This window comes from Pristiophorus japonicus, chromosome 17 (genome assembly GCF_044704955.1).
Source record: "Pristiophorus japonicus isolate sPriJap1 chromosome 17, sPriJap1.hap1, whole genome shotgun sequence".
Classification (NCBI taxonomy): domain Eukaryota; kingdom Metazoa; phylum Chordata; class Chondrichthyes; family Pristiophoridae; genus Pristiophorus; species Pristiophorus japonicus.
In genome coordinates, this window is record NC_091993.1 from 108,814,938 (window position 1) to 108,829,014 (window position 14,077).

At 47.4% G+C, this 14,077-nt stretch overlaps 1 protein-coding gene across 3 annotated transcripts in view; it reads left to right on the forward strand.

Moving 5' to 3' along the window:
* Positions 1-245: 245 nt before the first annotated feature.
* traf3ip3 (TRAF3 interacting protein 3) overlaps positions 246-14,077 on the forward strand; it is a 51,959-nt gene continuing 38,127 nt past the window's right edge. For all 3 annotated transcript variants that reach the window (XM_070859029.1, XM_070859031.1, XM_070859030.1), the window contains exon 1: positions 246-1,754. In XM_070859029.1, coding sequence (XP_070715130.1) covers positions 1,365-1,754 — 390 coding nt within the window. In that variant the 5' untranslated portion in view covers positions 246-1,364. The remainder of the gene's footprint in view (positions 1,755-14,077) is intronic.

Consider the following 14,077-nt stretch of genomic DNA (forward strand, 5'->3'; position numbering starts at 1 on the left):
AGGAAAAGAAAACACACGATTGGCAGTGTGGTTTTAAAAAATTTGTGGGTGTGCTTAAAATATTTTCTCGGCTCACAAACTCTTTCCCCCTCCCAAAAACTGATAAACATCTGTCAGAGCTCGGAGCCTAAGACACACCATATCCTGTGTGATTGGGTTATCTCAGCCACTGTGCTGTTGAGATACAGCCAGTCAGCAGACAGGGTGTCACAGAGTTAAGGAGAGAACAAGAAAGAAGGAGAAACTGAACTGAGCACATTGCAGGAGCAAAGTTGGACCTTTACCTGTGTGCACAGGCAGACACAGGCTCTTACAACACGACAGGTACCCAGCACGGAGCACGGCTGCCTGCTAGGTGTGCAGAGAGACGCAACAACCTTTTGCAAAACGGTGCACAAACCTAACTGACATAGCGGTGAAGAAACCACACATTCTGAGCTGTGTGTGAGAGACAGGAAGAAGGTTAGAAGCGCGGTGGTTTATTTAAAAAAAAATTATTTCCTGTTTTAAATTGCAAAGGAGGGTGAGCACAGTGGAAGTAAATGAGTGGAATGCAGGGACCCAATTTGATCCACGGCTCAAACAAGCCATAAGTATCGCTCTCAGAGCAACCTTCCTGCCAGGCTGAAGTGAAGGTTGATAATGGTGAAGAACGTGGCTGGAATTGGAGTTTACGGCACTCAAGATGAGAAGCTGAGGCACCTACTGATCTCCAGGCTGTAAGCAGCATCCAAGAAGTAACTCTCTCTCCGACTGTTGACAGTACTGATGTGTCTCTCTCCGTCTCTGGCTTAGTAAGTTCAGATATCTGTTTTACATATGGATAACAAGAACATGTGGAATGTGCACAGTGAGGCCTAGTTGACCCTTTACTTGCCGAGTCAACACCTGCACCTCCTCTGGTTGTGGCAAGTGTGTCCAGAGAGCGACACTCTGTGCCAGTCTGAAAGGAAAGAATCAAAAATAGTGGACAAATGAATGGTGCTTCACCCATCGAGAACACAGTAACGTTTGCAAGTGGGTAAAGAAAGTAATAGTTCCAAAGAGTAATAATCACATTGGCCTGAATGAACTCTTATTTTTCGCCTATATTTGTGTGTTAGAAAACAGTTCTTAATCAGAGTAATTACTACTTTCGGCCATGGTATTGCCTGCCTATTGAGCTCATTTATGAGTCCAAGTAACCGGAAATGTTCTCGAGTAACTTTACCATTTGTTTTGCAAGTATCAGGCCTAAATTAAACTGTAGGACTTCAGGAATTCTTGTGAAAGCTGTGTAGTGTTTTTGGCGCCACAATCAATCACTGAGGTACAAGAGGGCTAAAAGGTTTGTTCCTACAAGTGGTCTGCAAATATCACAAGAAATGGCCAGTGATCTAACGCTCTTCAGAATGTCGGGGAGCAGTCCAAAGCGAGGTTTAAGCCCGGGGGGAGCCGACTCATCCAAGAAGAGGAGACTCTTTGCTGAAAGCTACGATGAGAAACTCGACCGGAGACATGAAAACCATCAGAGTCTCATTGGTCGAAATAACATCACGACCTGCCGCAGTTCGCCAAGGGAGCGGAACGTGGAACAGAACTCAAGGCAAGAGTATTTTCTGAAACGGAGGAACCTAATAATCGATGAAGAGGAGATTAAACCAAAGGCGTGCCATGTAACACGCCGCAGAGTGGAAAGGATAGCAGCAGCTGCCACTACAGCCCCGGAAGTGGGTTTGAAGCCAACACAACAGAATTTAACTGCAGTCAGTCAGGTAAGACTATCTGCTTTAATAAATGTGGTGAGAGAGAACACAGTAACTATTGTCTGCTAAAAGTTAAAGATGTACAGCAAATCATTGCGGTTGTTCAAACAGAAATTGATTCTGAAAATAAAGTTCTATTTTTCTGCATTTTTTTTTTAAAAGCACACTAGAAAGTAATGACACCAAGCCAAACTGAATTAATTTCCTCGGTGACCCTTTGCTCTTCCTCACTAGCCAATGGCTGATGCACTATCTGGTGCGATGTGTCCTTGCTGTTTGCTTTTTGGTTCATTTTCTTGGCATGTGCTACTGCTAAGTGGTGACAATTATGTTCAAAATGATGAGGAATTTTGATACATGAACTGTTCAAGCCACAAGAGTTTTTTTTTAAAACATCACAGCATTTTGTTACTCAATCAGGATCACAGAAATTATTGCATTTTTTAATAAAATTTCCGCTCTTCAGGTTGAGAGACGCTGATGTTCGGGAATTAAACATTCTTCACTTTTGCGTCCATTGTCACTATCCTGGTCAGATACAGCAACGGTTAGATATCACTAGGACTCCTTTTACACTGCCTTGACAATGCACCTTAACTGCAATCTCTCTACTCCAACATTGTGCCACTTCAGTTTCAACACCAGCCATCTTTGCGGCCTCTGAGAGTGAAATGGTCAATTTATTCCTAGTGGTTGGCTGTTCCTTTGTGCTCGTGCCAGCTCAGAACTGGGCTGTCAAAGTTCATCTCAGTTTTCAAAGAGAGCAAACCATCATTGCTTCATTCTGTAGTGAACTCAAACCCATGCTCAGAGATGAAAGACCAGTGTTCTACTGCTCTGAGCAAAGTCACGAATGACATCCATTATGACTGTGACAAAGGTTAACTATCCCTCCTCATCCTTCTTGATTTGGCTGCAGCCTTTGACATGGTTGACCACTCTATCCTTTTCCAACACCGCTCCACCATCATCCAGCTGGGTGGGACTACACTTGCTTGGTTCTAATCTTATCTATCTAATCATAGCCAGAAAATCACCTGAAACGGCTTCTCTTCTCGTTCCTGCATCGTTACCTCCGGTGTCCCCCAAGGATCTATCCTTGGCCCCCTCCTATTTCTCATCTACATCCTACCCCACGGCAACATCATCCGAAAACATAGTATCAGTTTGTACATGTACGCTGATGACACCCACCTCTACCTCTCAATCCACCCAGCAAAGCGTTCAGCAAAGAGTAATGCTTGTCTGACATCCAGTACTGGATGAGCAGAAATTTCTTCCAATTAAATACTGGGAAGACCAAAGCCATTTGGTCCCTGCCACAAACTCCATTCTTTAGCCACCGATTCCATCCTTTTCCCTAGCACCCGCCTGAGGCTGAACCAGACTGTTCGCAACCCTGGTGTCATATTTGACTCTGAAATGAGCTTCCGGCCACATATCCATGCTATGACTAAGACCGCCTACTTCCACCTCCGTAACATCGACTCAACCCCTGCCTCAGCTTATCTGCTGCTGAAACCCTCATCCATGCCTTTGTTACCTCTAGACTTGAGTACTCCAACACACTCCTGGCTGGCCTCCCCCATTCTACCCTTTGTAAACTTGAGGCCACCCAAAACTCTGCTGCCTATGTCTTAACTCGCACCAAGTCCCGATCACCCATCAACCCTATGCTCGCTGACCTACATTGGCTTCCGGTTAAGCAATGTCTTAATTTTAAAATTCTCATCCATGTTTTCATGTCCCTCCATGGTCTCACCCCTCCCTATCTCTGTAATCTCCTTCAGCCTCAAAACCCTCCGAGATATCTGTGCTCCTCTAATTCTTCCCTCTTGTGAATCCCTGATTATAATCGCTCAACCATTGGTGGTCGTGCCTTCAGCTGCTAAGGCCCCAAGCTCCGGAACTCCCTCTCTAAACCTCTCCACTTCTCTACCTCTCTTTCCTCCTTTAAGACACTCCTTGAAACCTACAGCTTTGAACCAAACTTTTGGTCATCTGCCCTAATTTCGCCTTATTTCCAATTCTCCTACCCACCCGAGTTATCCTGACTCGGAACCCTGACCCAACATGCTTGCATTGTGCTGTATGCAACACACACTGAAATGCTGGAAAATGATGGAATGAATATTTATCCTGTTATCTTCGTTTTCTATTAATGCTATCATGACACTAGTTATCAGGATAACAGTGACATTTTTATGAGCAGGTAAGAGCAGGAGTACCTGAAGATTAAGCACAAGAGGCTGAATATAATGAATGATATTTAAATATTGCAAGGTCATGGGTTCCACTGGGGCTAACTGAGCACAGGTTGCTTGAAGGAATACGCCAATTTTCAAACAAAGAATAGACTAAAATTATTTAAGGGACTTAAACGGCCTTAACAAAAAAGTTCAGAGAACTTTAATTGGTGTAATTATCCTGATTGGAGTCCTCGTTTAATATGTCCACTCAATCATACAGCTTTAAATATAGCATGAAGAATTTGAACTATACAAAATCACCAGTGATGTCATAATATATAATTGCTTAACTATCTGATTTTGGGAATACTCATAATGTGGATTACCAACAGTGATTTAACCTTAACCCTTACCCAGGAAAGAATCATCAGTGGGCTTGTGATCTATTTTCCCATTGTATAAATGGTTCTGTGTTTATAAGGGGTATTATTGCTATGGTCCTGGCATAGTGCCTTGACCAATGGTGAACAGTAATGCTGATTTTCTGATCTGTGCTCACTGTTAATGAGGCTTCACACTGACAGCGAAGCCTTGCAGTATTAACCCAATAGCGTCTGCTCGAAGATTAGAACTGTGCAGTTATATCGAACACCTGTGAGTCAAGAGACAGCAATTATCGACACAACTGAGTCTTTTCCCAATCAAATCATCTTCACATCACTCTCTAACATCCCCTCCCCCCCACAGTGAAGGCACTGTGATAGGACAGCCAGCCAGTCCCGAGCACCTTCCCCAAGCAGCGCGTCTTCACAAATGAGCCAAGAAACTTTGACATCAATCTCACATCATTCGTATATCTGTGAAATGTGCCCGACTGTTTCAGGCAGGGGGTATGGCAGGGACTCTCTGTCCACACTTAGGGATAGCCCCAGACATGCACGTGAAGAAAGGGAGCAGAGACCCAGATCTCTGCTTTCTCATTCTCTGCTTTGACTGCCCCAGAAAGTAAGTGCGTATGGGGCACAAAGTAAAGGAACATTGTCCCCGGAAGATATTAAAAATGTCCCAGAAAAGGGGCATACTTGAGCTAGTACTTAGCGATTAGTCTGAGGTGGTGGAACATTTAGAGGTTGAGCAGCAGTTGAGTGCCAATGATTGTAATAATGGGCCCAAGTTTCAGCCTCAGTTGCTCCTGATTTTTTGGAGCAACTGGTGTAGAACGGAGTATCTTAGAAATTCAAATTCTCGGCATTTAGTTTGCTCCAGTTCTAGTCAGTTAGAACAGTTTCACTTTGGAACAGAATTTTTTTTTCAAAAGGGGGCATGTCTGGCCACTTACGCCTGTTTTCAAAGTTTCGGCAGTGAAAACTTACTCCAAACTAACTTAGAGTGGAGTAAGTGAAGATTTTTGTACGCTCGAAAAAACCTTGTCTACACTTTAGAAAATCAGGCGTAGGTTACAAATCAGGGATAGGGAATGGGGGGGGGGAGGGGGGGCGGGGTTTAAAGGGAAGTTTACAAACATTAAACACTTCAGTTTTACAAATAAAGAGCCATCATCAATAATAAATGATAAAAACATCAATAAATCAACCAATAAACCAATCAAAAAAAATTAATAAATTTTTTTAAAAAGCAATCAATAAAGAAAACATTTTCTACTTACCGACTGCAGCACCTGGAGCCCTCCAACAGCGTGCTGGGATGCCCCACCTCCCCCAGTGTGTCTCTGTCAGTGTCTCTATCTCACTCTCTGTCTGTCTGTCTGTGTGTGTCTCTCACTCTCTGTCTGTCAGTGTCTGTGTTTCTGACAGCAGGGGGAGGAGGGGGGCAGCGGGAGGGGAGGGGGGAGGAGGGGGGCAGCGGGAGGGGAGGGGGGAGGAGGGGGGCAGCGGGAGGGGAGGGGGGCAGCGGGAGGGGAGGGAGGCAGAGGGGGAGGAAGGGGGAGAGAAGGGGGGAGGAGAAGGGGAAGGGGGGAGAAGGAGAAGGGGGGAGGAGGAGAAGGGGAAGGGGGGAGGAGGAGAAGGGGAAGGGGGGAGGAGGAGAAGGGGAAGGGGGGAGGAGGGGAAGGGGGAGGAGGAGAAGGGGAAGGGGGGGAGAAGGGGAGGGGGGGAGAAGGGGAGGGGGGGGAGGGGGGAGAAGGGGAGGGAGGGGAGGGGGAGAAGGAGAAGGGGAGGGGGGGGAGGGGGAGAAGGGGAGGGGGGAGAAGGAGAAGGGGAGGGGGGGGAGGGGGAGAAGGGGAGGGGGGAGGAGGAGAAGGGGAGGGGGGGAGGAGGAGAGGGGGGGAGGAGGAGAAGGGGAGGGGGGAGGAGGAGAAGGGGAGGGGGGGAGGAGGAGAAGGGGAGGGGGGGAGGAGGAGAAGGGGAGGGGGGGAGGAGGAGAAGGGGAGGGGGAGGAGGAGAAGGGGAGGGGGGGAGGAGGAGAAGGGGAGGGGGGGAGGAGGAGAAGGGGAGGGGGGAGGTGGAGAAGGGGAGGGGGGGAGGTGGAGAAGGGGAGGGGGGGAGGAGGAGAAGGGGAGGGGGGAGGAGGGGAAGGGGGGGAGGAGGGGAAGGGGGGAGGAGGAGAAGGGGAAGGGGGGGAGGAGGAGAAGGGGAAGGGGGGGAGGAGGAGAAGGGGAAGGGGGGGAGGAGGAGAAGGGGAAGGGGGGGAGGAGGAGAAGGGGAAGGGGGGGAGGAGGAGAAGGGGAAGGGGAGGAGGAGAAGGGGAAGGGGAGGAGGAGAAGGGGAAGGGGGGAAGGGGGGGAGGAGGGGAAGGGGGGGAGGAGGGGAAGGGGAAGGTGGGGGGGAAGGGGAAGGTGGGGGAGAAGGGGAAGGGGAAGGCGGGGGAGGAGGAGAAGGGGAAGGGGGAAGGGGGAAATGAGAAGGGGGGAGGAGGAGAAGGGGGGAGGAGGAGAAGGGGGGGAGGAGGAGAAGGGGGGGAGGAGGAGAAGGGGGGGAGGAGGAGAAGGGGGGGAAGAGGAGAAGGGGGGGAGGAGGAGAAGGGGGGGAGGAGGAGAAGGGGAGAGGAGGAGAAGGGGGGAGGAGGAGAAGGGGGGGAGGAGGAGAAGGGGGGGGAGGAGGAGAAGGGGGGGAGGAGGAGAAGGGGGGTGAGAGAAGGGGAAGGGGGGGAGAGGCGAAAACGGGCGTCCAGGTCGGGACTGCGCCGTTCTAGGCGCGGCCCGAAACTTGGGCCCAATGTCACTAAATTTGACCCTGCAGCAATAGCTAGAACAAGATATAATACTTCAAAAGGGTTAATTTTCAGGCAAGGTGGGTAAAACTGTGTCAGCTGTGGCTCAGTGGGTAGCACCCTCACCTCTGAGTCAGAAAGTTGTGGGTTCAAGTCCCACTCTCGGGACTTGAGCACAAAAAAATCTAAGCTGAATCTCCAGTGCAGTGCTGAGCGAGTGCTATACTGTTGTGGATGCCACCTTTCGGATGAGACATTAAACTGAGGCCCTGTCTGCTCTCTCAAGTAAATGTAAAAGATCCCATGGCTCTATTTCAAAGAAGAACAAGGGAGTTATCCCTGGTGTCCTGGGCCAATATTTATCCCTCAATCAATATAATAAAAAAACAGATTATCTGGTCATTATCACATTGCTGTTTGTGGGAGCTTGCTGTGCACAAATTAGCTGCCGTGTGTCCCACATTACAATGGTGACTACACTCAGAAAGTACTTCATTGGCTGTAGAGTGCTTTGAGATGTCCGGTGGTCATGAAAGGTGCTATATAAATTCAAGTCATTCTTTCTAAACTAGTTAAGATAAATTGGGAAATAAAACTGGGTGCTGGTAACAATAAACAAAAATTGAATACTTTTTCACGATAAACTGGAAAGGCTATAATTTAGATGCATACTACGTAGAAGTAGGAAGATACCAAAATAGTTAATTTTAGAGGTGGAGGAAGTACTAAGAAAACCAGATATATCTGTACAATATATTAAAAATACATCTACATGCAGTTCCTGTCTACAAAATCTTAATTCCTCTTATCACATTTTGTCACACTTTTCCATTGTAAATTCCTTTGCACATGTTTATGTTCGAAACTGCCTTTGCAAACATGTCATGCTGTAATTGCAGCCTCCCGCCAGTGGTGTCACAATAGCACATCTCCCAGCTTCTCAATCTGTACTGCAGACAAACTCCTATACTTCAACCAACTCTACTTTTCCGCTTCCTGCTCGCAGTAAGTTTTGCTAATGAAATACAAATACCATCAACTAAAAGTATTATATAAAAGGAAAGAAAGAATGTGTGACATTAAGATGGGGACTGAACTACATCTGTGCACCCTGGTGCAATTATCCCCAGCACACCAACACATCAATTCACCTGAAGACTACACTTTCCATGTACAATGCCATGGAAGATCAATGACTAATTTAAAGAGAAATATTGGAAAATATTGGAAATATATAAAAGCAAAGTAAGAAATATTAGTGATAATTGGGAGCGAAGATAAATAAAAAGGACAAAACAAGCACACATATTGGGCCTGAAATTCCACTAGAGGTCTTCTGGTGGGCAAACTAAATAAAAAAGTAAAAAACTGCACACTTACCTGCTGATGCTGCGTCCACTCAAACTTCCGAGCCTGAGGCCTTCACTCCTACGCATCGGAGTATGTGCACATTGGGACGTGTGCAGGGCTGGAGCTGTAGTCACATGGCTCTGGGCAGCCAATCAAGGTACAGTATTTTCTCATTCATAATAATGGAAACTCTGTAAGTTGGAGTTCCCATTATTATGAATGAGAACCCCCCCAAACACACACAAAATCAATAAAAAATAGAAAAAACACAACATATTTAAGAATCATTTAAATTAAAGTTCTTATAAAAAATAATATTTTCCGGATTTTTTTAAAGATGCCTTAAGATAAACTTACCGTAGTGGGGAGGGTTTTTAACAATAAAGTATGTTTTCATGTGTTTATTTTATTTAATTTTAATGTTTTTATGTATTTTTAAACACTTGCGCTTGTTAAAGTAGGCTATACGTCTGTTTTTTCAGGTGCAAGATTTTAAAGGACATTTGCAGGGCAAGATATTCATAAATATCAGAAATCTTGCCCTGCAAGTGTCCTCGCTCCCAAGATACGGAGGATCTGTCAAGCCAGAAACTTGACAGATCGGAAAAGCCGGTTTTCAGCGCATGCACATTGCGCGCTGAAACCTGGCTTTTCCAATGCTTTCCCGGGTCCGTAGAAAATTCATACGGACCCGGGACATCGGAATTTCAGGGCCAATAAGCCATTAAAAATGATTTTTATGGTATATTTGTAATAAAGTTTATAAAAAATGGTAACTCTCAAGGACAACAAGATAAGATATTTGTTAGCCTAAAACTATTGCTGAAATTCTGAATGCTACATTTTGATTTGCTGCCCCGTGTATGATGTCATTGGAGGGGGCTGGTGTGAAGCATAAACACCAGCAGACACCTGTTGGGCAGAATGGCCCATTTCTGTGCTGTAAAACGTTGTCACTCGATGAATACATTTTCATGCTAACATTCACTGCAGAAGACTTGTATTCCAACAGAGGCACCTAAATTAGTGGGGGTGCATCCAAGTTTATACCGAAATTAATGGTCAACAATGGAATAATCATTAAAGGACTTGCGTAGCTGAGCATTTATCTAGCACGATATACAGTTCAATGCACCTTAAAGTACAGAGGGAAAGAAGCGCAGCAATACACATTCTTGGGCAACGATTCAGTGAATCTCATTGTACAGAATCAGAGAACTAAAAAATAATTTAATTACAATCTTTAAAATAATCCCAAAGCACGATCCTGGGTTAAAACAAACACACCAGGTCCAACAGTATTTGTAAAGGGGAAAATGTAGTTCAATGATTTGGATGTAGACCCTTTATGAGAACATTAGTTCTGATAAAGGTCTACATTTGAAATGCTAACCAGCCTTTTCTCTGTACATAGGCTCCCTCTATTTTTCCTGACCACTGTGCCATAATGTTATCCTCAGAAGAGCACCGCCATTACACCACGGTCAGGCTTTTCATTCCCACATCCTCAGTTTGTGAATTTGTGTAGGATTTGTGCTGTCAGCCCACACCTAGTAAAACTAAAAGAGGAGATTGCCCAAATGTATTTTGTGTAGATGCCGAATTGCTAGTAAAGAAAACTTAATGGGCTAGATTTTCCACTTTTTTTGCATGCTTAACGCCCACTTAATGTCCATTTTACCGCTGAAATAACATATAACGCCCAGATATTGCCCATTAAGCCACAAAATGGAAACTGACAGGCATTTTTCGGAAACTTATCGCCGAGCGTTACTTTCCTCATGTGCGTAACGCCGGGAAAAAATAATACCGACCGCCCACTTTTTTTTGTCGTAAAGATCATATTTGCTGAAACTAGCGGCAATGAGATCGCCCAGTGTCACTTTCACCACCTCGCACACATATCGGCCACAATATCGCTTGCCCAAAAAACCGCCCGGAAAAAGTGGAACTAACTGGAAGTAATCACAGCGTTATGGACGCCATGTTCTACTTCACATATCGCATCCTTCAAAAGGCTGCTGTGCTTCAACCTTGGGGGAGATCGTTGGAGTTGATGTGAACATCTGTACAAACATCTTGACCATACTGTGACCGATTGGAATTTAATAGGTGTCTTCGTCGGGACATTCATTGTTTGTGACCAATCGGTGGCAAACAGAGAGCTATTGCAATGGGGCCTGTCCTTTCTCACCCTTTCTTGATGGCCAAATTCATGCTGCAGACTCGAGAGGGCCGAAGGTACGCTCCACAGCATTATGTGCCCAATGTAAGACATGCCAGACTGATGAGGAGGACCAGATGTTACCACCCCGCAAGTACAGGGACAAGCGGTCTTACCTTGATGTGCCCAACACTACCTGCCTTCGGAGACTGCGCTTCCACAAAGAGGTTAACACTGAGGTACATCAGCTCATAAGGGGAGATCTGCAGCCTGCCAGCACCATCAGTACTGCACTGTCCATCGATGTCAAAGTCACCGCGGCACTGTCGTTCTACGGGTTCTTTTCAGGCCTCAGCTGGCGACATTTGCAGTCTGTCTCAGCATGCCACACATTGCTGCATTAGACAGGCCACTGAAGCCCTGTACGCACACAGAAAGGAGTTGATCAGCTTCCCTGTGACCAGGGAGGCTCAGACTGAGAGGGCTCTAGGATTCTCCAGAATTGCAAACTTCCCCAAGGTACAGGGAGCAATAGACTGTACGCACATCGCAATGCGGGCACCTTTTCAGGATGCAGAGGTTTTCAGGAACCGCAAGGGATTCCACTCCCTGAATGTCCAGCTCATTGTCAACCACCAAAAAATTATGATGGCAGTGAATGCTCAACTTCCGGGCAGCATCCATGATGCTCACATCCTGCGTGAGAGCACGGTATCTGACTTGTTTAACAATCAGCCACAAGGTCAATGCTGGATGCTTGGTGACAAAGGATATGGCCTCGCCACCTGGCTAATGACCCCCCCCCCCCTACGTGACACCCACACCGAAGCCAAGAGGCGATACGAGAGCCACAGAGCCACTTGCAGTATCATGGAGAAAACCATTGGAGTGCTGAAGCAGCGCTTTAGATGCCTGGAGTACTCAGGAGGCGAACTCCGATACCACCCTGAGCAGGTAGCTCAATTCGTGGTGTGCTCCATGCTGCATAACTTGGCTATCAGGAGGGGACAAGAATTGCCTGAAGAGTCTGACAGTTCACCTCACCAGAGAGAGGAAGAGAAGGACGAGGAAGTGGACGCTGACATCGGTCCAGACAATCAGGCTGACGCTGAAGCCATGCCCCCGCCCCCCTATAGAACGCATGAAAGGGCCCGTGGTGGCATGATAGCTGCAAGAGCCTTGCATCAGGAGCTCATCAATGAGCGCTTTGCTTAAAAGAACATTGGTGTTAAGGAATCACCAGCATGTAACGGTGTAGCTATCTGAACCAATGCCCAACAAGGTTTTGTTAAATAAACAACATTTAAACCGAACAGTTGTCTGAAATCATCAGGATTTCTGTAAAAACCAAACCTTCCGTGCCCCCCCCGCCCGCTTCTCTTTCCCACCTCTACCCCTTCCCCTTCCCCTCCTGACTCCAAGCCGCCTGGCCGAGGAGCTCCTCAGATGATGCTTCATTGGGAGGGGGGGGGGGGGGGGATGACGGCCGAACCGCTGCTTGGATGGATACGGGAAAGGACGGTCCCGAGGTGGGAATGTTCTCCGAGCCAGAAGCAAGATGTTGCTCCTGGCTCTCAAGTGTGGTTGGCAATGGGGGTGCGGCACCTTGGGATTCAGTGCCGTGCTCCACGACCCTGGGAGCCCTCTGCCACCAGTGTTCCTGGCTACCAGTTCCAGGGCCTCCACCATTCCTTCCATGTTATATCTTTTTTGTTGGACAAAAACTCGGTGCCAACTATGTTCTTGTGCTTAGTGGGCTTTTTGCTGCTAGTGAATCTCCGCCGTGCCTCGCACAATAGGCAAACAATCACACACCACAGCCCCACACATCTTCAGTCCTTCTCAGCTCCCTCTCTTTCGCGCATGTCATGATGACCCTTGACTTCCTGAATCGTTGCTACGAACGGCGACATTTTACGGCAGAAGGTCAGCGAGATTTAACACTACTACCCATTTCATATTGCTTGCGGTAACACCCTGTTGTGTATCTGTAAAGCATGCACTTCCATGTTCCGCCACCAGGGAGCGCATCCCCTGAAGTCCCAAGGGATCCCAGCATCCCTTGGGAGCACTGTATATAAGCCGGCCCCTAAGGCCTGTTACTCACTCTGGAGTGCCTTAATAAAGACTGAGGTCACTGTTACTTTAACCTCCCTGTGTGCAGTCTCATCTGTGTTAGGAACACAATAACTGGCGACGAGTACACGAATCCAATGCAAAGATGCAGTAAACTGTGGGCATCCTGGAGAAGTTCTCGGAGGGTGAGGACTGGAAAGCCTATGTCGAATGGTTAGACCAGTACTTTGTAGCCAACGAGCTGGACGGAGAAGGAAGCGCTGCAAAAAGGAGAGAGGTCCTCCTCACGGTCTGCGGGGCACCGACCTACAGCCTCACGAAGAATCTTCTGGCTCCGGTGAAACCCACAGATAAGTCGTATGAGGAGCTGTGTACACTGGTTCGGTAGCATCTTAACCCGAGGGAGAGCGCGCTGATAGCAAGGTATCGGTTCTACACGTGCCAGCGATCTGAAGATCAGGAAGTGGTGAGCTACATCGCCGAGCTAAGGCGACTTGCAGCACAATGTGAGTTTGATGGCTACCTGGAGCAAATGCTCAGAGATTTTTTTGTATTGGGCATTGGCCACGAGACCATCCTACGAAAACCTTTGACTGTAGAGACACCGACCCTCAGTAAGGCCATTGTGATAGCACACGAGTTTATGTCCACCAGTGATAACACCAAACAAATCTCTCAGCACACAAGTGCCAGCAATGTTCATAAATTAACTGGAACTGTGTTTGCGAGCAGAAATGTACAGGGCAGAAACCACGAGTCTGCAACTGCCAGCAGGCCTCAGGTGACCCAGATGACTCAGAGTCCACAACAAAGGATGAATGCAAGGCAATCCACACCTTGTTGGTGTTGTGGAGGCTTCCATTCAGCCTATTCATGCCGCTTCAAAGGATATGTTTGCAAGAGCTGCAGAACAAAGGAGCTCCTCCAACGAGCTTGCAGACGAGCTGCAAGCTCTGCAAAACCTGCTAACCACCACGTGGCAGAGGAAGATCGGTCCATGGTGGATCAAAGCAATTTCGAGCCTCAGAGAGAGGAGGCAGATGCTGAAGTACACGGGGTGCACACATTTTCGATGAAATGTCCACCTATAATGCTATATGTAAAATTGAATGGCTTACTCGTAGCCATGGAACTGGATACTGGCGCTAGCCAATCCATCATGAGTAAAAAGATGTTTGAGAGACTGTGGTGCAACAAAGCACTCAGACCAGCCCTGAGCCCCATCCACACGAAACTGAGAATGTACACCAAAGAGCTTATCACTGTCCTGGGCAGCGCCATGGTCAAGGTCACCTATGAGGGCACGAACTGCCACTCTGGATTGTCCCGGGCGATGGCCCCACACTGCTTGGAAGGAACTGGCTGGGCAAAATCCGCTGGAACTG